The 26969-nt window shown below is 35.8% G+C and overlaps 1 protein-coding gene across 4 annotated transcripts in view; it reads left to right on the forward strand.

The window, feature by feature from the left end:
- RIMBP2 (RIMS binding protein 2) overlaps nt 1–26969 on the forward strand; it is a 122426-nt gene that overhangs the window by 29623 nt on the left and 65834 nt on the right. For all 4 annotated transcript variants that reach the window (XM_010720044.3, XM_010720045.3, XM_010720046.3 and 1 more), the window contains exon 6: nt 8262–8399. In XM_010720044.3, coding sequence (XP_010718346.1) covers nt 8262–8399 — 138 coding nt within the window. The remainder of the gene's footprint in view (nt 1–8261; nt 8400–26969) is intronic.

Genomic DNA, 26969 nt, shown 5'->3' on the forward strand with positions numbered 1-26969 from the left:
CAATTAGGAATCACTCCTCCGATTTCCGTATCATACCTATATTCTTTTACTTTCTGAGATATTTGTATAATCTGCCATGGCTATGGCACTCCTGTGGCTCCATACCATTATATTTTATTCCCGAACTGCTTGCTATTAATAATTTTTTCCTCTTTACACAGAGGCCGAATGAATTATACAAGGTCAGTGGTTAAGTGTGTAGAACCAGAAAGTTGATCTGCATTCCCTGAATTACTCCTGTGCTCTGATGACAAACATTTCTTACTCGTTTATTTTTCCTCATTCATCTTATGGAAGTGGTGTCAGTCACCAAATATTTGTCATTAGCAACCCAAACTGGTGGATCAAGCCTTATTATCGAAGGACACAAGATTGTCACATCTAGCCTAGAAAATGAGTTTCACATTTGCTTGATTATTTGAATATGATTAGAGCTTATTTTCCAAAGCAGGAAGTGTTTTGTTAGTTGAAATCAACAAAGTCTTGAGTAGTGAACCTCTTAGAAGGTTCAGTTTACCTCATCACCACCTCCTTGTTGTTACTCTGTTGTTACACTTGTAGTTGTTACCATTCTGCACATCTACCTCATGGGGAAAATTAAAATTCAAGAGCTCTTGACGATAAAAAGAGCTCTAGAACAATTGTCAAGTACCTGATAACCCCAGAGTATGGATTAAAGATTTTTGTCCCATTTTTCTCTCTTCCAGGAGAGGGCAGTGACAATACATCAGTCATTTTGCAATGTTATCTTTAAAAAGTGAAAGTGGGTTTCCTTCAAGATGGTAGACCTTGTGAGAGACCTATCTAAAACACTGAGTACTGAGATGGATTTTAATAAATGAGTTAAAGTGTAACATGTAGAAAATAAAGTAGATGGATTGACACTGAAATCTGAGCTACTCAGGTATCTGGTAATTTGTGTGGAATGCAAATCCTAATCTATGGAACCTAATGTTAAAAATCCCTGGCACTGGCATCTGAGTAAGTGGGGAAAAGGAGTCTGTGATTGTTATCTTCTAATTAGAGTTAAAATACTGCCTTTTTCCTTCAAGCCATTATTGCCCCATTTTCCTGCAAAATATAATTCAAATAAATTAATTCAGATATTCTTTTTTGCACCACTGCTGAAAAGCAGCATTTGCATCTCTGAATCCTGTGGCACACAAATGTTTTCCTTTGAAAGGCCATCAGTGCAAAATGGAATGATGGATTTTATACTGGATCCAATGTATGATGTGAATCCTTGCATGATTTATTGTCTTAAAAATGGATATCCTGTAATCTGAAATATGTTCAGAAAGTGGTAAAAATCACTGTGCAATCTAGCAGGTGTCATCAGTGGAATATTTTGAGATGTTGGCTTGTTTCACCAATAAAAGTATTTCATTATATACTTCAAAATCACTTACGAGGAAATAGCATTTCTTTTGAAATGCATTATGCAATTATCAAAGGCAAAGTTTGAGTCCAAAAAATTCCAATATCATGGAGAAATTAGGGTTGATTACTATGCAGGTAGTGATCTTTTCTAAAAAGTGATGGAATGAGCAGCACCAGCAACAGGATACATTTGTTCTTAGCCTGCTGCTTCTGAGTCTAAACCAGAGATTCATACCCTTCAGATATTTAAGGACTGTTATAATAGGGTCGCTGATGGAAACAGTTAATATAATTTATCTTGCAATTCCATCCATTTCAAACATCTGGCTTATTGCAAGATAGCTCTTTAAATATCTTTATCTCAAAATATTATTTAATCCATATAAGCATGTGATATTCTGTCCTCTCTAGTTATGGGATGGTGTTTTGTGTGACAGGAAGGTAATTTAGTAAATGAACAGAATGGAAATATTCTCTATTGTGTGTTTGAGGCATATACAGGCTTGTGAAAAGGGGGGGAACAGACAAAGAGTGGCAGAGTGGACAGCCCTTGCACATCTTGCTGGTATGTTGTTGGCATGTGATTCATGCTATCTGTCCTTTCCTATAGGAAGAATTTACTGTAAGTTCTCAGTCTTCTTGTGTTTCTTACGGTGTCAAACAGAATAAATTGCGTGCAAAGAATCTGTAATTTCTGTAGATTTCAAACTAGAGGGACACGAGTGTATTTAGTTTAATTAAAGGGACTAAAAGCCAGGAAGGAAGGGAGATTATCTAGCAAGAACACTTAATCTGCTGAGATATTGTACTGTTGATAGCAGCCAGTTAAAAGATGCAGCAGGTTCTGGAAAATTTTTTGCAACGTGTTTTTGCAATGTGCTTTACCATACTTGCAGCTGCTTCTCCTCCCATTTTCTTTTTCTTCTTCTCTATTTCTTTAGAAATGCTCACAAAAACGATGCGTAGTTCCATCTACTGCTCGTTGTTCTGTCATTTGATTTGAAATTATTATTTTCATCACTTTTTTGGCAGCTATTAAGAGTTCGACTTTCTCTTCTGTGCCTGTGTCCCATGACAGACCACACAAGTAAGAGGTTAGAGATCACCTTGTGCAGCCTGACTCAGATGTCATTAAAATGTCATGTTTTAATACTCTTTGCCTTCACGTTTTCGTGAATATTTTCATTTTCCTATGTTGTACATGCTCAGCTGTCTCAGAGTTCTCAACCTGCAATTACAGCTCTCCCTTGTAAGTATTTAAATGGCAGCTCAGCTTTCAGACAGAGTACACCGATGCCAAAGATCAGGCCTTCTGACCTTGTCCGAATTTGCTCAGTGAAATAGGATTCCTTTGGTCTTGGGGTGTTATTGTTTACTTATTTGTTATTGTTTTTCTATTTGAAGAAGTTGTTTGCAGGTGGAGCGGGTGTTGGCACTTCTCATTCTTATTGCTGATTTGCTTTTCATACGTTTATTCTACTGGCTCATAAACATCACTTGAAAACTTTATCAGTTCAAATGATGCTAGAAAGTTCTATTAGTTATGCATGAGAAAATAAAAAATATAATTAAAGTAATATATCATTTTGATTCTTTATTAAGAAATCACGAGAAATTTCTCTATCTGTAACAGGATAATTTTAAGCAAACAAAACAGAAGAGGAAATATGCCTGGACCAATGGGAAAACTTGCTGCTCTAGATTTATATATTTGATGTTTCATAGCCTTCTGCTTTCCTAAGAGATCAGTTCCTGCTTGCACATCAAAAAACTTAAGAATAATTTAAAAGCAAAGAGTACAGTAACAATAGCTGCTTACTTCATGGATAGAAAAGGGCAGATTTTGTCCTTGGCATGGCAGAGATTTTGCCCTAATCTGAGCTTGAAAGTGAGTTTTGATGATCACAGATTTGGAGAGAAAGGAGTAAGATTAAGGAAAAAAAAAGTCAATGTGTGGGTGTAAAGTAGAAGGAAAAGCCGAAATAACTCCCAAACTGTAAGATCTAATGATCTAATCTGTAACATTCAACTGGATCATCTGTAATGATCTAATGATCAGGAGGATATTATGGCCGTGCTGTCTGCTGTATTGCAATAATGATGAAACATAAAAAAAGCTTTTGGCTCTCTTATTTCAAATATAAGTATTAAAGAAAAGAATTCATACAGAGGAGCTAGTTCAAAGACAGACAAAGGCTATTATTGGTCATTCCAATTTTCCCAGGCCACTGAAGACCAACACTTGGCCTTTGTGTGCTCAGTTGAGGAGTTCAAATATTTAGAAGTTGATCTTAGCAACTTCTTAGGAACAGAGACAGGTCCTCTCCTGGCTGTGATCACATGCTCACCCAATAAGAAGGATTCTGCAGGTTAATGGAGAAATGTAGAACTTCACTGGAATAGTACTGTTGTTGCAAAATTATTATTAATCTTTTCTATTAAAATACCAAACATCAAAAACACGGTGTTACGTTAGGTGTTGATATTGAGCAATTACTTATCGATGCTCTTCTGTTTAGAGGGAGGTCCAATAGGTGTTCCTCACCTTTTGAATGCTTATCTGTTAATAAATTTCTGGAGTGAATGTTTAGCTAGCGATTCCGCTGACACATATTCAGAGGTAATGTTCTTGAAAAGTACAAGCACTGCTCAGCAAGAACGTTTACATCTGGTTTACATCTGTGTTATCAGCATTATTTTAATCCAAAATCCAAAACACAGCATCATTCCAAAACACAGCATCATTTCACCTGCTAGGAAGAAAACTATTCTAGCCAAAACCAGGACATATATATATTTAAAAGGAAGTACTGCTTGCAATTCTTAGAGTAGAGATTAAGGCCTGCCAAATGCAATGAAAGCTCTTGTACTGGCCCTATGGTCTTGCAAGTTGCTTTCTTTTTAGTTTCTGTGCATCCATAAATTAATGGACGTAGCTATAGAATTGATTAAAGAAGGAACATAATTAAAGGTTGTAATTTTAAAAAATGGAGAAAATTTGTCTTTTCTAATAAGATTAAAGACCAGGTAGCGTGATCTTGCTAATTGATTGTTTTGTGACTTTCAAATATGAAGTAATAGTACAAAACTAGTGATTGTTTAATCCACCAGGAAACTCTCAAATCACGGGTCAAATACCATCAAAATATTTCTCTATTCTCAGTTGAAATAAGGGTGGAGGTACTACTTAACTTAATACCAGAATATTAAAACAAACATATGTTGCATGGGTTGAAAGGATATCAGGAGCTGGATTTTCCAGATGGTATTTGAGATATTTTGTGAGGACAAACTAACCATTGCTGGTGCCAAACCTGCTACTTAGGCCATTTCTAAGATCATCATGGCTACCTCAGACAAGACTCCATATTTCTTTCTCCCCACACAGTATTTTTTTTTTTTTTTAATAACAGCTCCATGTTTCTAGTGAATATTACACTGATGTTCCTCACCAATTAATCACCTGTGTTGTTTTTCCTCTTATATTCCAGTCTGAGAAAATATATCCTCTCATTTCCTGTAGCCAAGTACAGTTCATAGAGTGCAAGATCAAGGAGTAGTGTAACTGAAGAGCAGAATGCATTCAGAATTAGAAAAAATAGGTATGCATTGTTGTGGTTAACAAGTTCAAACCCGAAATGCTTGCTGTTTTTCTTTTTGAATCCTTCGATTAACAGTGAGCATGTTATTGAAAAGAGGTAATAATTTTGCAAGCGATTAAAGGATTTTTTCCTCCTCAAACAGCTATTTTTCATAATTCCTTAAGGCTTGCTTCTTAGAAGATAGCAGCATTGTGAAATCCTTTCCCTCTTGTAGAAAGCATGTTCCCTCTTCTTCAGTCTCTCCCCTGTTGCTGTCCATGTAACTTATAGTTAACCTCAGTTATCCTCCTGTGTCTTTGGCCATGTAGAGCAGCTGATTTAGATAAGAATTGGTGGTAGAAAAGAGTTGTAATAAGTACTGGCTTTTTTGTGTTGAAAAACTAAAAACAAAAATAATTGCAAAATGTATAGAATGTTGTTTTATTTTTATTTCTTGTTTTTTTCTGGTGGCAAGCCAGTCCAAAGAGCACAGTGTGTATATATGTGTGGTGTTTGGAAAGGTGGCTGCCTGCAGCCAAATTACTGCACTGTGACCCTGTCAGATCTTATAAACTACACAAGGTTATGAATGTGTAGGAAAATAAGGAACCACCCCCAGAAGCTGCAGACCGTTGTGCTGAAAAAATTATAGCATTCAGTGTTTCCTGGGGCTTTGGTTTTAGATCAGTACCAGTACTTCGCTGCAAATCTGGGAGGAACTGTTGGGTTCTTCTGGAAGTAGTGGTGGTATTGTTTTTTAGGTAAGATGCAGTACCCTGGTATTGTTTTTTTTATGGTCATAAAGATGCTATTGCTCTTTGCATGTAATATTGTGCTTGTTTCAGTGCTGGAATGGTAATTCATCAGACTTATTATGCAGACTTTCATCAAATCAAACTGCAGTAATTTCAAATTGTTTTGGTTGACTGCAGTCTATTTTTGCTTTCACTGGCCATAAGATTCAGAAATTGTATTTCCTGGCATTTTGCAAGAACCACTGGGTTTTACATCAGCCATGCTCATTGAGCAGCATTTCAATCATGAACAAAATGAATTGTGTTTCTATAAGAAATTTTACGTGAAAGCAGTTTTCTTTTCACCCAAGTGAATGGGTGCTATGAAGAGGTATAGATACGTGTTATTCCATCAGTCCTGTGACGTCTATATGGAATGGGGAGGTATGTTATACCACCTACTTAAATGCGGATCTCACCTAGTTCTGAAAATGAAGTGTTTCCCCTCTGGAAAGACGAGAATTTCAGAAGACCTTGGCATTACTGTAACAAAATGGGATGGAGCCCTTTGGCTGTGTTTTGACTGAAAATCCTGCATTTGCATGCCAAGCTTTGAGCACGTGAGAAACTCTTCTGTTCTAGTGCAGCAGTGAGCCCTCATCTTCAAGGCCTTTGCCTGTAAAATATTCTACTAGCCAATGATGCAGTCCTTGTGGTGTTCTATTACTGGCAGGTGTGACTATGCTTTGCTTCATTTGTTTTTGTTTTTAAGAAATAATGTGCCCTCTGAAAAGTGAACTTTGATAAACTCATCGATCACACCAAGTGACCTTCTCTAAACATGTATTTCCTTAACAAAATATACTTGTTATGAAACAGAGTTCTTTAGCAGTAAGCTTGCACCTTAATGAGTCATTCAGATAAACAGGTTCCAGTGAAGATTGAATTACAATGCTATTCAGCTGACACAAAGCAACCACTAGTTCTTCTCAGGAAACTCATGAATAAATAAAAGATGCTTTGCTGTCAGGCCCAAGTCTAACAAAAATGTAAGGGTTCATGCTCTTCAGTGTGATTTCCATGCTCTACGAGTACAGCCTTGATGTTACCTTCAGAATTAGGTTGGTGATGAAGATATTTGGCATTATGTAAGTAAAGACATTTAAACATAGATAGAAATGTGGGGGTATGAGTGGAAGTATCTATCATTAACTCAGAACAATCTGTTGGATAATAACCTATGATATTTAGCTTGTGCATATATGGCACAATTCATATGCCTTGCCATTTTGCATGTGGAGGGGCCATATACAAGATTATTTTTAGAATTCAATTTTAGTGAAAAATAAGATGTTTAAAATATTTCAAAGGACTTATTTATGCTTACCATCTACCAAAGCCAATGAATTTCTTGCAGAATGTTATCCATTCTGTTGCTGCCTTGTTTGTTTTTTTTATCATCATTTCAGACCAGAGATGTTTATCTTTACACTTACATTTTGTGTTCATTTTGTAATTACTGTTGAATAGTCAGTCTCTAATGTATGTAATGAATAATGTGCTGCACGTGTGTTAATTCAAGGGATAGCCTGTTGAATATGCATACAAATCTACTGTACCCATGCACTGCTCAAATACAGTGATGGTCATTGTGCATATTTTGGAAGTACTCTACTGAACTGAAGTTTTAGAGGTGATTTAACCATACCAGTGAAAGAACACTTTAATTACAGTGTTGTAAGTTGCATCTCGTTATTTATTTTTTTTTTAACATACCTATTTCTGATCCGTTTCTAGTGAAAAGAGCTCCAGCTCACCTATATGTTACTATCCATGAAGTGGATAATCCCATAGATATCCTTATATTGTCAACTTTGACACTGACACACTAGCAAGCCAAATTCTGGGAATAAGAGAAACAAATTTATTGTATTTGTTTTGCTAGTTTTTACATTGAGCTGATCTGTTTGAAATTATCATGGTACTGATACTGAGTCTTGTCTATTCCAGAAATTAATCGTCTTTATAGTGTTGTTTTGTAATTGTAGTTTTCCTGTTGGTAAGAAAAGAAAATGCTAAGCAATGGATTAAATATTTTTGAAATAGCACCAAATTCTCTAAAGATTGGGCAGAAACATGTGCCTCTTCAAATTATATTTCCTTGAAAATGTAGTGTGTTTGTCTTTGGAAAGGATTTTGAGAATGTTGTTGTTGCTGGCTCCTTCCAAAAAACTTTAAAATATCAAACCTAAAGATGCCTCCGAAGTGCTTGTAGGTGAGCTGAACCAAAAAAATAAAAAAAAAAGCAAAAAAAAAAAAAGCACAACACGGGGTTTCTAATGGTACTTTGTATAAGGCTGATGTCAGACTTCAGTCTTTTTGCTTGCCCTGACATTGTCTTTAGTGCATTATTTCTATTATCCCTTTCAAGAAGTTTTCAGGGTAACTAGAAGTGAAAAACATGTTAATGAAACACACTGTTGTAAGAAGGGTAAGTGCTAGTCAGCTCATGCAAACACAGTTTAAACAAACTGGTCACTTATTTGTTTTGTTTCTTTGTACACAGTTTGGAAATGATCCATCATGCCTGCAGTCTGCAACTTCAGCGAGCACATCTGATCAGGTTGAGTTTATAGAAGAGACCCAGATTTCTAAGTCTCATGTCTCCACATTAAATCAAGAGGATCATCACTGGCTGTTTTCAGTAAGTTCTGTCTCTTTCTCTTCCTTGCATGAGTTCTAGCGACAGGGGATTGGAGATCTTTTGAGGGAAGGAGGGTTTAGCTCCACCATCTTCATAGCATTAAATGTTGTACTAATTTCTTAGAATATTGTAGATACATAGAGTACATAAGTAATATAAATGTGTACTTAGGATATAATTTTAAATTTGAAAGGAGAATTTAGGAAAGGAAAATGTGATATAAATAGAAATTGGAGTTTTCCATTCTGTATACATGCACACAAAATTGCAAGGTCCAGTGCTGGAGGGTTGTGCTCAGAACAGTCCAGTCTGCTCTGGCATATACATATATATGGACACTTGATTCTGAATATCAGCAGATTTTTCTGATTGGACTTCCGTGTGCTTGTATGTGTTCTAATTATCAAGCACCTTTTGCAGTTGAAGCACAAAAAAACATATCAGAGGTTCTTTGGATATAATAACTATAGGATTGTGTTGATGTACCGTAAGGTATTGGGATATGGCTCAAATACAGGGTCTTGGTTTCTTCTCAGATAAAATACTATTATGTAAGTACAAACATCTTTGAATACATGAAGGGGCAAATTTCTTTTTAAATTCAGAGTTGTAATGGAACACTACATTCTGTTTTCTGTAATTAACAGCTGTTTTATCTGCTTTTGCTTTTATTACATGAAGTATTTTCTGCTTTTTGGAATGTAAAATTATAATGTGTTTTTTTTCTGTTTTTTGGGAGAGAGGAGGAGGTTGACTTAATAATGAAAACAAAAGTATTGAGAAGAAGGGAGACAAACTTTCTGAAGTTTCTGTAGATGGTACATTGAACTAGTTGTCTTGAGCTGAATTTTGCAGTCTGTTTTCAGCAGTAAGTGCAGCTCTGCATGTAGAGACCTACTGTGTACACGGCTAAAAGCTTGTCAATTGCCTGAGATAGCTAAGCCACAATTTCGTGGTTTTCCTTGTCATAGAAATGCTTGCTTAATCAGGGTACTTCTTCCCCTGTCCACCCCAGCATTATTTTTAGCATAGGTCACTGCCTTATGCAATTCCCTGTGCAGCTGCAGAATCAGTTGTAACGGCACAACTGAGAACTGTGGCATGCCTGTGGGAGGGAGCAGTGGGCAGGTGTTTGGTGTTCATGCTACTTCCTGAAGAAACAAATCCTGGGCATTTAATAGTAAGTTCTAATAATAATGGAGATAATGAAAATTATTATTGGAAATTCAAGAATTTCAGGAACTGTGCATATTTTCTATATTACTTTGGAAACACTACAAAAAGTCCTAAGACACTTAAATCAGTGACACAGTGTAGGAAAAGCTTTTGATAAGTTTGGATCTCTAGATTGGCTATTCTTTGTTTTTTTTGTTTTGTTGATGTGCAAACAGAACAATTGCTTCTGAATGCAAAGCAACGTGAAACTTTGTGACTTGGCAAGGAAACATCTATCATCTATTAGAGATTTACTTTTTTTGCCAACAGCTAAGCCAAGTTGTACTCCAAATTTTCTCTTTATCAAGAGCATAGTGTCAGATATTCATTTACACATACTAGTTCAGGATGAGTTCAAGATGAAGTAGCTTACATCATTCCTGTTCTTTGTGTTCAGAATTACCTGAAACAGAGTAAACTGAAAGTTCCAGAGCTTCCATTTAGGCATGTACTTGAGGGATTTGTTTCTCAGCCTGAAGCAGGTAGATATATTTATATTTTTTTTTCAGATAAATACTCTCTTCAAGTGAGATAGGAGAGCATTGTTTGCTGGTGCTAAGCCAATTATACATCTTAAAATTCAGTTTGCAAAGCAGAACCTCAACATTGAAACTTGTTCCCTAGATCTCTTTGTGTCCCAACATTAGCAACTGTTGCTCTTAATTCTTTCAAAATATAACAGATAATTTTATTAGTCTTGAGTTACTCTTTATCGCAGCAAACGTATTTGGTATGGTGGTGCCTCTTGAGTGACGTGTAAGTAATGACTGTCTCGATATGTTCTGCACAAAAACAGAAGACTGTGTGTTCAGGGATAATGTAGTGCACTTATTATTCTTCAAAAAAAATGTTTCCTAATGGATGGCTAGTGAATACAGGGCCAAATGTTGTGCAGAGATGCACAGTGAAAGCAAAATAAACGATAGACTGGCTGCAGCAAAAGAAATTTTTATTAGATCTAAGCAAAATGTTCTTTCATCATCATTAGGTGATGGGCAAACACCAGGAAAACTGACAGAAAGAGCAGTAGGACAATAACAGTGAGAGCAGTAGGTACCTTGATGGCAGGATTACGGTTTCCTAACAAAATACTGAACAATGTTTCTTTCATAGTATATTTATTTGCAGTACTTTGGGGCTCATTTTAAGTTATGTTCACTCCTATTCACTGTTTATTTGCAAATATAATACTTATAATTAAATAATTATAATTTATAATATGAATAATTTATTATACTATAAATAAATTTATTTATATCAGAAGGATTTTTAGAAGAAGTGCAATTCTTCTACTGTATGATTAGGCAATGGCTTCACTGCTAGAGGAAAATCCTGTATTTTAGTAAATGAAGACAAAAAATATATATATATATTTATATATATATAATATATAAAAATATATTATATATATATATATATATTTAATCTACATACAAATGTTTTTTTTTGTCATTAGCTTTCTGCATACATAAATATAGCAGACTCACACCAGTTACCTGTTAGTTACCAGGCAACAGCAGCATTTGACACTACCTGCAGCTGCAGTGAAAGACGTGCAGGTCCTTGATTGTAAATTAAAGGGCTCTGAATGTTGAACTAAGGTTGATAAAAAGGGCATTAGTGCAAATACAATGCCATTTTCACCATGGTAGCAATGTGTCAGCAGAGTTTCTCTAACAGCATCAGTTTGCTGAGATATAACCATCTTGGACACGTTCATGGTGGAAAAATTGTAATTACTGTATTCTTCAGTGGTACAGTTTTCTCTGAAGTAAGCTGTATTCTATGTAAGCCTTTTGCCTCTGTGCAAAGCGGGAATCTGTCATGATGCTTCTGAAATATTTTCTTGGATTCCTTGTTTAATGAGGTGAGTGCACTAGATGTTCATCATGTTAGGCAAAACCTGGGCTGAAAGGAAAAAGAAAGATTTTTTTTTTTTTTTAATTTCCTGAGTATTATGAGCATTCCTTGCTATTCAGAGGTACTTTGCAGTCTCTTAATGATGGCAGAGCAGTGAGGCTGGATATTAATGAGATAGTCAGAGTGATTCCGGTACAGTGCTGGAGTTCAGCCTAGCTGTCTGGCTCTCCTGCTATTGTATATGGAGGTGTGTGTGACTGTATATGCAGCATCCACTATACATAAATATATAAATATATACATATAAATGGCCACAGTTTATCTCCATGAGGAATATTTACTGAAATTGGTACACTACCTGTGACCTTGGTGTAGCTTATTTTGGGGAGGGGGGGCAGAAATTAGCCCCAACATATCTTGGGATGTTTTCTCATACTCCTTCCACATGCACACAACTGTTTGTGAAATACTTACGTTGCACTTAAAGAAAGCTTGACAGGTGATTTTCTGTGTTTAGGGGGAAGGTTGCAATCTAACTGCCTTTTTTCTTAAATCTACTGACAGTGAGATATCATTTTAGGATTTCACTGAATGTTCCTGTGAAGTTTCTGTACTGGTTAAGTTTTTACCTTCTTGAAAAAGCAATAGTTTCAGGCACATTCTGCCTGTTAGTTCACTGTTACCTGAAAGGCGGTGGGTGGACAAAGGAAATGAGTCCTGTCTAACAGAGCAAGGAGATAATGAGCTGTATAAATAATTAGCAGTACATTTTATACATGTGCTCATACAAAGCCAGAAGCACGTTGGCCTAAGATCTCAACGATGTAATTGAGATCACCAATTTCAGCAAGACAGATGATTTTCTCTGTGTAGCTCTTTAGAGTTCATAAAATGTTGAATGTGGTCATAAAGGAACAGAAGGTGATCCACAGCAAAGCGCACTACATTAAGACCACTAGTGGGCTTATTTTGAAATTTACTTCTTTTATTTACTGTTACCTTCTGTAGCAATAGATGGCATGTTTCATATAGTTGCCATGAAAATTTGCAGATCACTTCTCACATGAAAGTCCAAGGGGAAAAAAAAAAGGGACATAAAAAATGTAACGTATGAAAAAGGAACACAAATGTGAAATGTACTCTACCATCTGTATTGCTTCAGTTGACAGAAGATGAAATGCAATACTGGACACAGACTGGTCTTCCAGAGAAGACTGGGGGCTAATTTCAGTGGGAAATTGTTTTCTCCAAAAATCCAGGGCTATTATTTTTATTTTTATATATATATATTTTCATTTAGATAAGAAAGTAACTATGTAATATCTGTTAAGTATAGGATAACTCAATATCTCTTTACTAACAGTTTCCTAGTCTACCCTAGGCAGGCAGAACTTCCAAATGTTAAAAAGATGTTAGACTAGCAGTTATCATTGTATAATGAAACACATTTCTGGCCACACTGATTTGTTGTGTTTATGTAGCTGTATGACTAAGGCATGTGACTTTATTCTTAAGAATTCTGCCTGAGCTACTTCTGGTATTTTAAAATCCTGTGTTTGTATTTGTTTATTCATTTCTGTGCTAGCATTTTCTTCCCTAATTGCTGGCTGACTTGTGTACCGCTCAAAAAGGACCTTTGTTTTTTAAATTCATAGTTCAATTTTGTAGATGTGGACTGGTGATTTGAACAAGTGTCTCTGCCTGCTCTTTCAGATGTGATGCTTGTTTGTTGCAGCTTGTTCCAGTTAAGTAAGTACATTCTAGAATGATAATTCCCAATATTTTGGCCACGCTGCTCCTGAATTATATATGAAGTTTTGTAAATATAATGAAACTTGAGAGTTATATATCCATCTTGGGTAAGTTTATTCTGATCAAAGCGAACCTCTGCAGGAAGTATGTATTATTTCTGATGGGACACCCAATAAATGAAAACCACTTGCTTTCGAGAGAGGGGTGCTCAAGCCAAGGCAAGCCTAGTGACATTAGCTCAGCTCTTTATTAGATGAAAACAATCTATTCATTTAACTGCACACTTAAAATGCACGTGCTGTCTTTAGAATAATGTGTGCTGCAGAATTTAAATTGTGGGTTTTTTTTAAGGGTTCTGTGAAGCAGTTCATGGGGTGCAGACCAGTCCTAGAAATGCATCATTTTCTTAGATTACTCTCTCTGCAAGTAAAAACACGAAGTGAGGAAAGGACGTATGCCAGCCAAGTCAGGCTGTTAGTTTAGAGATATTATATGTATGTTGTGTTATTTTTTTCTCTCTCTCTTATGGATTTAAGTTAAGATAGACTGGAGGGAAGCTAGCCCAACTACTGCCCTGACAGCGCCTTGTTTTCTTTGTGGATTAACAGGGAACTCCAATCTGCAAGGCCGTCAATCCGGCCTGTTTTCATCAGCACTGGATCACTTTAAAAAGAAAAACAGTGCATGTGATTATCAAAAGCACTTCCATTTATAACACACTATGGCAATTCAGCTCAGATACCAGGAAATAGAAGTGTTATATATGAAAAGGATGTTAGAAGTAAAAATGTATAAAATGTAAAACATACACAAATGTAGCAGTAAAAAATAAGTTTGTCACTTTATCGAGATGTGAATACCTCCTGACACTTCAAGTGTAGGCAGTGATCCTTTTACTTAGCCTCTCTGTGGTAAGTACACATCACCAAAGACATCTGAGACGGCAGTCCAAAGAAGCAGCGATTAGCATATTTTAAAGTTTCCTGCACTGACTGCTTAAATAAATTTGCATTAATAGAAAGATGAGACTCTTCCTAATATTCTCTGTATGTCGAAGGCTAAAAATAGTTCTACCAGTACTGTGGTTGCAGTTCTTCTGCATTTTAACAGTTAGGGGGGAAAAAAAAACACCACTCTTGAAAGGTTATAATTAATGAGTTGTGTTGTTGTTTTTATAAGTCACCAAAATAACATGAAGAAATTGGGACAAGTAAGCTATTTTGTGCCTTTGGCATTTTGATGGTGAGCAGCCTAGCTTCCCACTTAAGCTGGGGGCGGGCTTTGCTGTTGCATGCTCTTAGCAGCTAGCCCTCTGCAACTGTTTAGAGAGGAACTGGTGGCATATATTTGAAGATAATAGTAGAGAAAGCAAATTCACTTCTGAATTTACAAAGCAAAGCATTGTTTGTTACTCTCTTGTGTTGTAAGGAAATCTAGCATGGTGCAACTTTATTTGAGAGACCATAAATTGTAATTAAATATTTGATCATACTAAAGTAAACTTTTACTAATAATTCAGAAAAAAAAAAAGTGAGATTTGGGAACATCCATTTTCCTGTTGTGCTGAAAATAAATAAATAAATCACCTGTGCCACATAGGGTGGGTGTGCATGTGAGCTAAAGAGAAACCAAGCAGGGTGCTGATGTGTAAGTGGAGAACTCAGGATTCGATAAAGCGCTGAAGCTGTGTTGTGTGGAGGGGTTGTTTTAGGACTGCTAGTCACAGTAAGTACTGCCTGAGATAAGAAAGGGACATTCAGAAAGTAGAAACTGCTGTTTCCAATGCACTGCTGTATTTGCAAATGGTAGAATGATGGGCAGAGATATTATTATTAAAACAACTGTAAGTATTGGAGCCCACGAGTATTGTCAAACACATTAAGGACTCACTTTTGGTTTATACATTACATATAAGCTCAGTTGAGAAATACTTATTGCAGGAGAGACTTACTAGGAGAAAGAAGCTGTGGTTAAAAATCCAGCTTTTCCTTTTCTTTATGGAGATTCTCTATGCATTCTTTATTTCTTCTGTTTACCTCTTGTATTCAAACAGTTACAAGTGATCCCATCCACATTATTATATTTTACAAGTAGTTTACCATGTCTATGCACTTTTTTTCTTGTTTTGTTTTGTGGATGGGTGTTTTTTGAAAATAAGAATATAATAATTCTTTTTTCACATTTGATGCACACTCAAGTTTTGACATCATGGTATTCATGAATATAAATACTACAAGAATTTGCTATTAGCCAAAGATTTTGAGTGGCACAAACACCTCAGCAAACTTAAGCTCAGTATCTTTTAGCCGTGTACTACATCTCACTTTTGCACTAATTTCATCATTTTTAACCACGAGTTTCCTTTAACAGTGAAGATGCAGTGTGGTCTTCCAGGATAAGTGCATGTATCAGGAAGGAGTACATCTGTGTAATAGTCTTGTCCATACTTTTATACAATTTTATACAACAGCTTTATACAATGGCTGTTCTGAAAGTAATGCCTCTTGTTTTGTATGTTGGCCCATGATGTCAGAGGCAGGTGTTGGTGATATGGCTGTAAAGGCTGAACCTTTCCACCAGTATTCCATTAAATTTTGTTGCCACGTGACAGATGGCAGCAGATGGCAGTCTGCTCTCAGGTTGTTTGAGGGGGAGAAAAAAAAAAAAAGAAAAAAAAAAAAGGACAACAAACTGACAGTCCTTAGTGCTGCAAAAAGAATCATTTGGATGTACAAGTGGCATTGTGTCAGGTGTGATATAAATATGGATGGGCATCAGAAAAAGAGACAAAAGACGATTCATAATTTTAGGATAAAACAATGACAGTAGTAAAGTAGGTAAGCTGCTCTGATGGTTTTTCCCGAGGTATTCTGGCAACTGGTGGTTGTTTGCAGAGAGTTTGGAATATTTAGCCTAGCTAAACACAGAAACTTACTCATATTTTTTGGAATGGTTAGAGCCTCTGGGTTCATTCAAATGTGGCCTTGAAAACTCAAGGTAAGAGTTGTTATGCCACAATTTCTGGTATAACGTTTTCCATTTCAACACTTTGAACTGCAGTACTTCACTGGTTGGCTCCTAGCAGAGAATGTAGACTGATTTTATTTTTAAGATAATCAAGATCTTGTAAATCTCAGAATTCTGATGAAGGCTCAGATCATAGCATATTTTATCCTTATGTGACTTTGTTAATCTCTTTTTTTTTTTCTCCAGCTTGCTCCTATAGAAAGAGCTCTGTAGTCTATTGCCCACTGTGGGGAGAATTCTGAATAGAGATGAAAGTATATGTGTATTAAAACCTTTCATCTTTTTAAAATTAATTACTTTCCATATTTACACTGTGATTTGGAAAGAAAACAAAATATGCACACGCTGGTCTGTATTTACATGCTAGTCTTGGTATTATGAAGTAGTTTCTTCAGGAGATTTAGCTGAAAGAGGGAAGAGCCATATGTATGCATTGAACTTCAAATATATGGCCCATAGCTTTGTAATGTCAGCAGTAAGCTTCCTAGAGACAGTTCCTGACTATATATTGAGGGAGATCTTGGATTTGCTGGATGATGATTATATTATGGCTCTCTGAAACCTGTCTTTAGATGCAGCAGGCTCTGCAGCAATATTAGGCTCCAGAGCTCCCTACCAATTTTATAGCAAACTTGATTAAGTCATTAAATTGTAGATCATTGCTGACAGTAAATTAATTCTTAATCCAAGTCCTATTCTGCACTGCATTGAGAGACTTCTGCCAGGAGGCCAGTGGCTTGAAAATGGATAATTAAATTCTGCTGTAAGTATATTTTTTAATCCATCTTTCTCCTTTCAGGCGCTGGTGAACGAGTGAAAACCATTAATTAATACCTATATCATGGTTTAATGGTTTAAGCCCTGTTCCTGTCAGATTCTGAAATATAACCAAGTGGGGAATAAGTAGCATACAAACAAAGTTGTCAAAAATGTATTCATGAGAGATACTGTTTTTGTATTTCTGTAAGAAAAAAAAACAAAAAAACCCAGCACATATATATAAATATGTACGGATATATGTATAGGTTACTTTGCTAATTTGGCAATATATTGATCTGGAGTTAATGTAGAAAAGAAAAGTTAGAGATAAAAGACACCTAAATACAGGAGAATTAATAACAGTGGCAGTGTGTGTTCTGGGTGCTTCTGCAATTATGTAATTAATCCTTTATGATGTTACTTTACTACTTCAAGTGGGAATACCAGCATGTTCATCATCTCTGGTGCACGTATCTATCTGCATTAGTTATCACACACAGTTTTTACTGGTTGTATTTGAACCAGGAAGCATTGTTTGGAGGTTTTATTTAGTAGTATAAGAAGAAATATGGAACTTTGTTTGCTCATTCTGTATCAGCACTATTCTCTCTCCGTTGCTCTGAAAACAAAACCCCTCAGTTTTCCAACTTTCTTTGTGTTGTTTTTTCATTTTCTTAGAGCTACAGGAGACTCCTGAAAGTTGGACAGCTATGACACTCATTGTTCAGATAAGGAAAGATACCTCCCTACATTCTCATTAGAGAGAGCAGCAAGCTTCAACACATTGTTTTTCTTTGGTAAATACAGTTTCTTATGTCTTAATAGCTTGGAAGTACTTCCAGCTCTCCACACTGGTTAAATTCTTTCATAGGGAATTTGACTTTCACTTAATTCGCCAAAGGAGTGAGAACACTCTCAGGGCTTAAGTAGAAAGACATACAGCAACGAGGAGGCCAAAATTTTAACATGTCCTTCTGAAAAAAATGTGCAAGAGACCAAGAAGAAAAGATATCTAGAGAAAGGATTGAGTTTGAGCAACTATGTCCACTTCTATCAGTTGTGTGTATGAGGTAGTGGTGGGTGTTGATGGTTATCTTCATTGCTTTCTAGTACTCTTCTTAAAATGTTTTGATTGTTTGAATTATTTGCTAGGAGCAAAGAAACAAGAAGCCTATGGGGATGTTATAACAACATTACTGTCTGGCTGTCTTTAGCCCTAAGTCAATATGAATTACATTGGAGGTGTCTCTTGGCAACCTAATAGCACTACCTTGGGCAGTGCTGTGGGCTATTAACTCTTTTGTGGCCAGCTGAGGTTTTTTTAAACAGATGTTTTAAAGTTTTTGGCAGCAAACATGTCTGTGAAAGTGATCTGAAATGGTCATGTAACATAGAAGTTATCTGATAGTGACACCATGAGGAAATTTTCTGTTCTCTAGCAAAAATAATCATGAAAAAATAACCTAGTTCCATAAAAGTAATAATGCTGTATTTAATACACCTTTGCTTTCTAAGGTTAATATAGTTAATAAACCCAGAACAAGTATAGAATTAATTCGAAGGTCCAACAGAAGATTGGGTAAGTTGTTCAAGTTCTATTCAGGCAAAAGAGAGCCACAGAGAGACAAGGAGAACACAGATACAGCTTATCTCTCCTGGGCAGTATGCTGTATTTAATGATTTACAGTCTCAATTAAAGATCGTAGAATTGCAAAGTATTTGACATTTGAGGGAGTAGTAAAACTAAAACGAATTAATTGCTTGGAGAGAAAAGCTTTTAAGGTAAGGACAAAGTAATTGATAGCTGGCTTTGCACATGAGTAAAATGTGTTTACTTCATGTGAGGTTTTTTTTTTTTTTAAGTGTTTTCCATTAGAACTATGAAATGGTAGTGAGCAAACCTGTTATACTGCTGGTCTGTAGTAGCCTCATCGTTCTCCTAACTGACAAAATTCCACTAATTATAGGTATGGCAAGAACATACATGCGTGTGTGTGTATATATATATATATGTATAGTGTTTTTACATTATATATATAAAAAGAATTTTATGCTATAGAAGTATAAAATCATCCTATAAAATAAATAGTATATAATATATATGTATAAATGCATGCATATAAAGCTGTGTATGTTTAAATTTTACAGTCCAAGATTTGCTGCTTTGCTTTCCAGTATTATTAAAAATTTAACTGTGTTTCCAGCTGAGACACCTTGTCATTTTGAGAGCAATGTAAATGTTAGCAATTAAAAGCAGCTAAAAAGCGTGTTAAAAGTCATGTAATTTTTATAGACTGGCTGACTAAATAATGGATGCCTCCTAGATTTTCTAGGGAGCAAAAAGGTTATAAATTGTTTTACCATCCTAGAAATCCTGTTCTGACATATTTTGTGTATTTGAAAATTGAGTTGATTTTTTTGGAATGAAATTACAATAATCTTTGGTGAGTCCCATGATGCTGTATTATGCCTGCCATGAAGGATCTCTTATCTTTTTATGGATCTGAATGTGTAAGATTCCCAGAGACAGCTCAAGTAAAAGGAATGCACTGAAAAAGCATCTTAAAATATTAAGTTTTACATATGCTGCAGTGACCATAATGCCTACACTCTAACTACGTTCTACAGTGCTCAGAAATGAGTACTGTTTTTCTAGCAAAGAAAATTTAGATCTCGTTATTGCTTTCTTAGAGAATGATGAAAAACTAAGAAAACAAAATGCCCCCTTCCTTCTCTTTTCCTAAAAGTAAATGAATTAACCAATAAATAAGTCGCGGCTGCGTGATTGGGTCAAGAGAGTTTTACATGACAGGTGTGATGCAAGCTTTAAGTCAGTATTTCTTGACTGCACCACTGTTTTGTAGAGCTAAGCCCTTCTGCATGTACTTTACACACGGGCCTTATATGAGGCTAAGTTATGTAATCTTGTTAAAACACCAATACAGAAAATTTCCAGGAGTTGTCCCACTCCCTCCATCATGCCCCCTCCCAACTTTGTTGCTGTAATGATATTTTTAAGTTTTGTGGGCTTTTTAAACTTCAGTTTAAGAATTCTATTTCAATGCTATTTCTTGGATTCAAACCTTGTGAGTGCAGCTTCTTGTCACATGAATAAAATGAGATTGACAGATGAGCTGGGACATACGTACAGTCACCCTTTTCAAGATCTTGATTATTCAGATTCTGGAAATAGTTTTCCTGAAATAGGACTGCATCTTTATCTATAAAATGAATAAGACTGCAGTCCTCCCATGTAACAGCATTTTTAGTGCATTACCATATAATTAAATTTAAAAGCAAGACAAGCCTTCAAGTGTGGTTGGGAAATCTTTAACTCCAGGAAAAGGTAGCACCATATTTAGTCAAGTATAAGGAGTAGCTGGGAAGGCACTGTAAAAAAAATTTTGTTCAGCCACGCTGAAGTAACTGAACACCATGGAGTTCAGAGTATCTAGGTTCAATATTTTATCTCATATAAAATAAAACAAATATATAAAACAAAAATAAATCAAGAAGTAGAAAAAAGTTTTGCTGTTGTAAAATACTGATGAAATAAGAAGCTACAGAAGCCCTGTAATAATGTGTTCATTGTAATTTTCCAAAGCCAAGTTGCCAACTGTGATCTGTGAATCATTAGGAATCCTCTGGGCATGTTGCTGACTTCTCCATCTGGTTTCCATCAGTCGTGTCCTTCTCCAGTCTTCATAGTTTTAAGAGCATCTGTCAGTGAGGGAGAAGGGAGCTTGTATCCTGGTCAGCAGTTGCAGTGATGTGACACAACTGTGAATGGGGTGGTCAAAAAGGACAAGAGTTGGTGGTGTGGTTCCACATTAGTGCAAATAAATGAGTGGGTTTCTGCAAGACAGTTGTGGTTCACTCTGTGGAAAAGTACTGCTTGCCTATGTTCTCAGCCTTTTAATGAAGTGAAAGATACAGACAGTTGGTAGGAATTAATACTACATATAACCAGATTGCACTTTAACTGGTACATTGAAAGAAACAGAGAATGTCCTTTTTTCCTTTTATTTTTTTCCCTATTCGCTAACAGCAAGTTAATGAATAAAAGTGAGATGGTCTTCTCTACTAGTGAAGAAAAGCTTTAATATTTTTCTTTCCAATTTTCTTCCCCCATGATTCCTATTTTGAATCTTTTCTGTTGAAAATCATGATAAACATTTTTTTCAAGCAGGTTTGATTCAACTGACTTAAATGTTTCCCAGTCTGCAAATGCCTCTAATGGTTCCCAAGCAGGTTGAAAAACCAGAGCCTGGATTGAGCTGTTAGAACACATGCAGAGATCTGTGAAGAAAAATTAGCCTTTCTCACAGACCGTAAGAACAGTGAAAAGAAGAACAATGACAAAAGCTATTGCTGAACAAAGTGGATTATTTTTAGAACCTTTATTCTGTTAGCTCACCTAGCTGAAAAGAGGAGCCGTTCTGTGCCTACCTATCTGCCTGTCATTGTGTTCTGTAGATGCACTGAGTACATGTAATAAAGGTTTACACAAAAGAATAGGAAGATCCCTCTATAACTGGTATGCTGTCTTCTCTTTTGAAGAGTCACTGATTAAAGAATAGCGAATTTTAGGTCACAGTGATCTAACCTTCTTTCACAGGTTTAAATATGTCTGTTCAACTCCCTAACACAAGACAGCTGTGTATATTGGGGTTTGTTCTGATCTGTATTTTGGGCAATTTTGGTAATATTCATTTTTATATCAGTCGTGAACCAAAATGGATTCAATTCAAAATGAAAAAAAGAAATATAGAATTCTTCAAAGGCTTGATAGTTTTGCCTGTGGTTTGTTGTAATTCTGTAGTAACTTTATTCAAATAAATACAGTTTCATGGTAAGCAGGAAAGGCTTTGATAGATCCTTGTCATAGTCTTGATTATTTATGACACTGCATTTTCTAGATTTGAAAGACCAGTTTGTATGTATATAGTGTCAAGGCCCAAAGTGGTATGCTGCTATGTTCAAAGCTGTGGTCCAGCACAGTGAGAGTTCTCACTAAAAGTGTAAGTGCTGCTATTCTAATCCGTGGTGACTGTTCCCTGCTGTAGTAGATACCATCCTTGTTAACAGTTAATTTTTGAATCTGCAGGACTTTGCTGTAACTTGCACATTTTCATCCTTATGTTTTAAGCATCAACACTTCAAATGCAATACAAAGCATTTTACCTTTACTTTTTTTTTTTGCCACTGAAAAACTTTCACCTATGTGGAACCTTTGCTCTCCAGAGTTGTGTCTTGCCAGCAGCTAGCAGCGCGACTGAATCTTTTGAGGGGGCTTACTGTAGGAGATGGGAGCTTTATTCTCCTAAATTTCCTCTTCTCCCCACAGCCAGGCAACACTCAGAGGCAACAAACTACTTTGGGAGTTTGTTATCACAGAAGCTTTTGCTTATCTCTTGGTGGGAGACCTGTTCTCTCCCTTAACTTTTGTCTATTATTTCAGTTCACAGACTGGTTTGTGCAGTTCCATTCTGTTTTCACCTTAATTCTTTCTGAATACTAGTGAAAACTCATTGCATATTTGGTTTCTAGCTTTTGTTGCTGTTGTTGTTTTTCCCAGCTGGATTGATGCCCAATCCTATGAATTCTAAAGTCATTTAAATGTGGAATGTGTTCATCTTTGAATGATATATTCTGTATAATATTCATTAATTTCAGAATATCTTACATAAGTGAAGCTAAAGCCTATACGTGATAAATGCATGTAAATCACTGCTGATACTTGCATAAAACCATGAATGGTACTGATTAGCCTGTTGGGGAACTAGCAGTGTGTTGCAGACCCATACCATAGGGTTACTGAAAGAGTTCAAATAGGAAGGTGGCAAGCTGTTCTGTTGCCAACTTGTTTGATAGGTTGTTCTCTAGTCTCTTCTGGATCTCAAAAGCTTGGAAGTCAGTTCTCTGAAAGTCCTGCAATGAAAGACTTGGTGCTCCTGGGGTTCAGATTTGGATGGAACTGCCCTAGGGCAGCAATGTCAGGTAAACTGTATTTAAAACAAGAACCTTTCCTTTCTTACATTTGCACAAAGTTAGAAATGTGAGAAATTTTGTTCTGAATTGTAATGAAAGCACAAGAGAAGTTGAGATTCTTCATGAAAAGAAAAATCTGAGGGTACTGTATAATTTATTTGGAAAACAATTTGAATGATAGTGTGGCACTAAATATTGTTACTTTGATTTTGTTGTGACGCAGAGCAAGCACCAATGCAACCAGCAAGCTACAACAGTGGCCTTGTACAGCTTTTTTTTCCAGAGGTTTAATGCCTGTGTTCACTGAAATCTGAATTGGAGTTTAAAATGAGGTCTTGCCTAGAGGAGATTATTTTTATAGTGTGCATTTCACTGGACAGCAAAGCAATTACTTCCTAAATTTAGAAATTATTCTCTCCCATATTATGGCAGGGTTGGACACGTTTTTGCATTTGAGCAACTTTCAACATACATTTTGCATGCAAGAAATAATGCTATTTGACAATCTGGCAGAGTAGAGCAAAATATTCCAAATTTGTTTTTAACCAGGGAACACACTAGGAGTTTGCAGGTTTGCTGTGGCAGAACTGTAGATTGCCATAATGTTCAGATTGCCACCTTCTCTGCAGGAGCATATCCCTTCACTGCGGGTTGTTTGGGACTCTCAGGGGAAATGCTCACTCCCTTCCTACATGTGGTTCAGCTAGCAGTGGTTAGCAGATTGAGTTGAGGTGACAGCATTAATGTCAATCCAGTTGTTCTCAATGAAAGAACAAAATTATGATAAGTCATTTGGTTAATTATGTAGCTAAAACCTATTGAAGGTGATACGGTCTTGGCAGCACCAAGGCTTAATCATGCTGAATTATGCTGAAAACAGTAAAGAAAAGGCCCAGATTCTGATCCTCTGAATGGAGCAAAAAAAAACCTGAATGCAAAACATTCTGGCAGTGAGTTTCGTTTCCTCTGCTTAAATAGAGCGTTGTCTGAGTGTTTGAAGGTGCAGGAGTTGGCATTTGGTTGAGTTCCTAATCAAGTGGCAGTTTCCATTTTGACAAAGACTGAAACAGAATCGTAAGTTTGAACAAATGGACTTAACAAGCTCCCCTCATCTGCCTGCTTTTCAGCAGAAAATAAAAGGAGAATGGTAACATGAATTCTCTGGTGAGTTACAGTACCAATAAGACAGACAACTCAGAAAATCTTATTTCTTTCTCAATTTTACTATGCTTTTTTTCTTTTTTCTTCAGCCACCCAAAAGCTATATACTAATTTCTCCTGACTATTTTCTATTTTTTTAATAGGTCTGTTAAGCAGAACTAAACTTGGCATAGCTGCATAAAACCTAAAATGCCTAAGAGAAAGATATGCATTTAGCAGATAATCTCCTATCATACATCAAATGATTTGAGGCATAGGTTTAAAATTAGTGATTTGGAGAAGTTTCAAGGAAAAGAAAAAGTTGTGTTTGACATGTTGCGAGCGAATAATGATATTCTTTTCCTAGAATAATTTCAAGGGAGTGTCTTCCCATTTAGACTTAACTGTAAGTAGATTATTTATCCACAATGAGAAGAATTTAGGCTACATCTACTTCAAATGAATGATGACTTATGAGTGATGCTAATTTATTTCTAATTCTATCCATTCTCCAGTATTTGCTAGTGATAATTATGAAATAAAGAAACATGGGAGGAGTTTGCAGCCTTCTGCTGCACACTGGGTGGTAGTGCTATCAAGGGAATTTGAAGGGAAAATAGATTGCCTTTTGTACATATAGCAATTTTGATCTTCAAGTTATTCCAGAAACTTTTTTTTTTGAGAATCAGACAAAGATTGACAAGAATAATCCTAATAACTATAATATAATTAATTTCAGACATTAAATGCGGTGTAAAGTAGAGGAAAAGAAAATATGAATAAATCAGATGGCCTGTAACATGTTTTCCTGTCAAACTCAATTTAGTAGTTTGCTGGGGCCTTATAAAATAGAAGGGTAAACCACTAATGGAGGGAAAAGATCGCTAATGAAGGGATATTCAAATTAAGAAGAAAGTTAAAGCGTTGTCATTGTTGTTGAGATAAATGATAAACCAAATCCTAGGTCCAACTCTCTCTATTCATACCCTGCAGGCTCTAGAAGATTTCTTGGAATCTTGAGTGAGAATGCATGTAGAAGAGGGAAAGAATTGTCTGTGGTGTCCAGTTATCCTTAAATGAGGTGCACGCTCACACTGAAATGATAGTTCACTAAAAGGCAGCATCTTGGATATAGTTTGCCATGAAGTGCTATGAAATGGTTCTCATAGATGTATATTCTAGTCAAAATATTTGTAAGAAAGTAGAAATTAGTGGAATGCTACAGGCAGTATAAACAGTAATTCCATGGTTATATATTTTGAACTGCGAAATTTAGGAGAAATATCAATATTTCATATGCTGTTATGCCTATTAGAATGACTGATATTTTGATTGTCACTGGAGCAGGGGAATCTGTCAAGACATCTGATCTCTGGAACCTCATCAATCTCAGGTAATCACTTTTTTGAGGCAGATGTCATTATTCAGTAGATGGGGAAAAAAAAACCCTCCTGTTTTTAGAAAACTTAATGTGCAGCTGAATGAAATTTTCAGTTTCGTTCTTCACTTTATTGATATCCATAGCAGTCATGATCAACTTAATTTAACTTAGTGTCAGTATGAGTTTCTGCCTAAATGTCATGTAGAGAAGCTTAGCAACATTTACACTTGCACATGGCATTTGTGGACTACAACATTACACATACATGCAGAACAGTACACTTTATTTTAAAAATAGGGAGGGCAGATGACTGAATTATTGTGCTGTCTTGGGGTCTGCTTTTGTTTTTCTTGAGTTTTTTTCTGAAAAACATCCTGATAGCCAGCCTTCCTGCATCCACTTACATTTACATCACTTTTTTGGAGTTCTTCATGTCCCTAGAAATGCTTCCTCATTTAAGAGTCTGTATTCATAATGAGAGAAAAATTAAAACTTTTTTCTTGATTAACATTATATTTGGAAATTCAGCCCATTGAAATTCAGAAGCATCACTTAAATTTATTATCTGTTTATATTTAACACTAATTTCTTTTGGCTTTATCAGAGCTAATTAGTTTGCTTGAGAAATGAAGATTTTTCAGAATGCCTTGATTCAAGTAAATACATTGAGGGGGGGGAAAATAGTAATTTAAAAATACTTCAATATGAATAAAATTATGTATTAATGACATTTGTAATAGGTAGAAATACAGCTGACAGTAACTGATCTCAAGTGTCTAAAATGCTGGAAATTTTGTGTAGTTTTTAAATGTCCTCCAAGGATTTATTTTGCATACAGAATTATAATCAACTTGTGAGAGATCTGTTTCATGCTTCATGAGTAGATTTCAGCTGTAGGTTCATTTTTAACAGATGAGCTCAGAAATTATGCTAATATCCTCTATATATTACTTATATGCTATGATGAACCATGAGGCTTTTTAAATTTAATATCTTATTTTTTAAAATTTCTTTCATTTTTCAATTGATGATTCATGTGGAAGCACAGTTTTGATACTTTCTAGAAATATGAAACAAAAACGACTTTTCCTTTTTAATCAGTAGAGATAAATTACTTGTGTTCATTGTTTTCCTTAATTGCACTTGTGCGCAGCATGCAAAGTTCAGAAACTGTGAAGTGATGAAAGCTCAGATGAAATAAAATGGAACGAATCTCCATATTCCTGAAACTTAAACTGAATTCATTCTTCTTCAGATTTTGGGGTAGTGTTTTATAAATGGGGGCTTCTCCCTTTCATATATCTGTGAATGGAAAAAGAAGAGAATTGGTGAAGCAAACAGTACAATAAGTCTAGCTTACTATTTATGGTACTGTTTGCAGACCTAATACTTCATATGAATAATATCCTTCATTAATGAAATCATTACTCCTTAGTCTTTTTTTT

The sequence above is a fragment of the Meleagris gallopavo genome, chromosome 17 (genome assembly GCF_000146605.3).
Source record: "Meleagris gallopavo isolate NT-WF06-2002-E0010 breed Aviagen turkey brand Nicholas breeding stock chromosome 17, Turkey_5.1, whole genome shotgun sequence".
Taxonomy (NCBI): domain Eukaryota; kingdom Metazoa; phylum Chordata; class Aves; order Galliformes; family Phasianidae; genus Meleagris; species Meleagris gallopavo.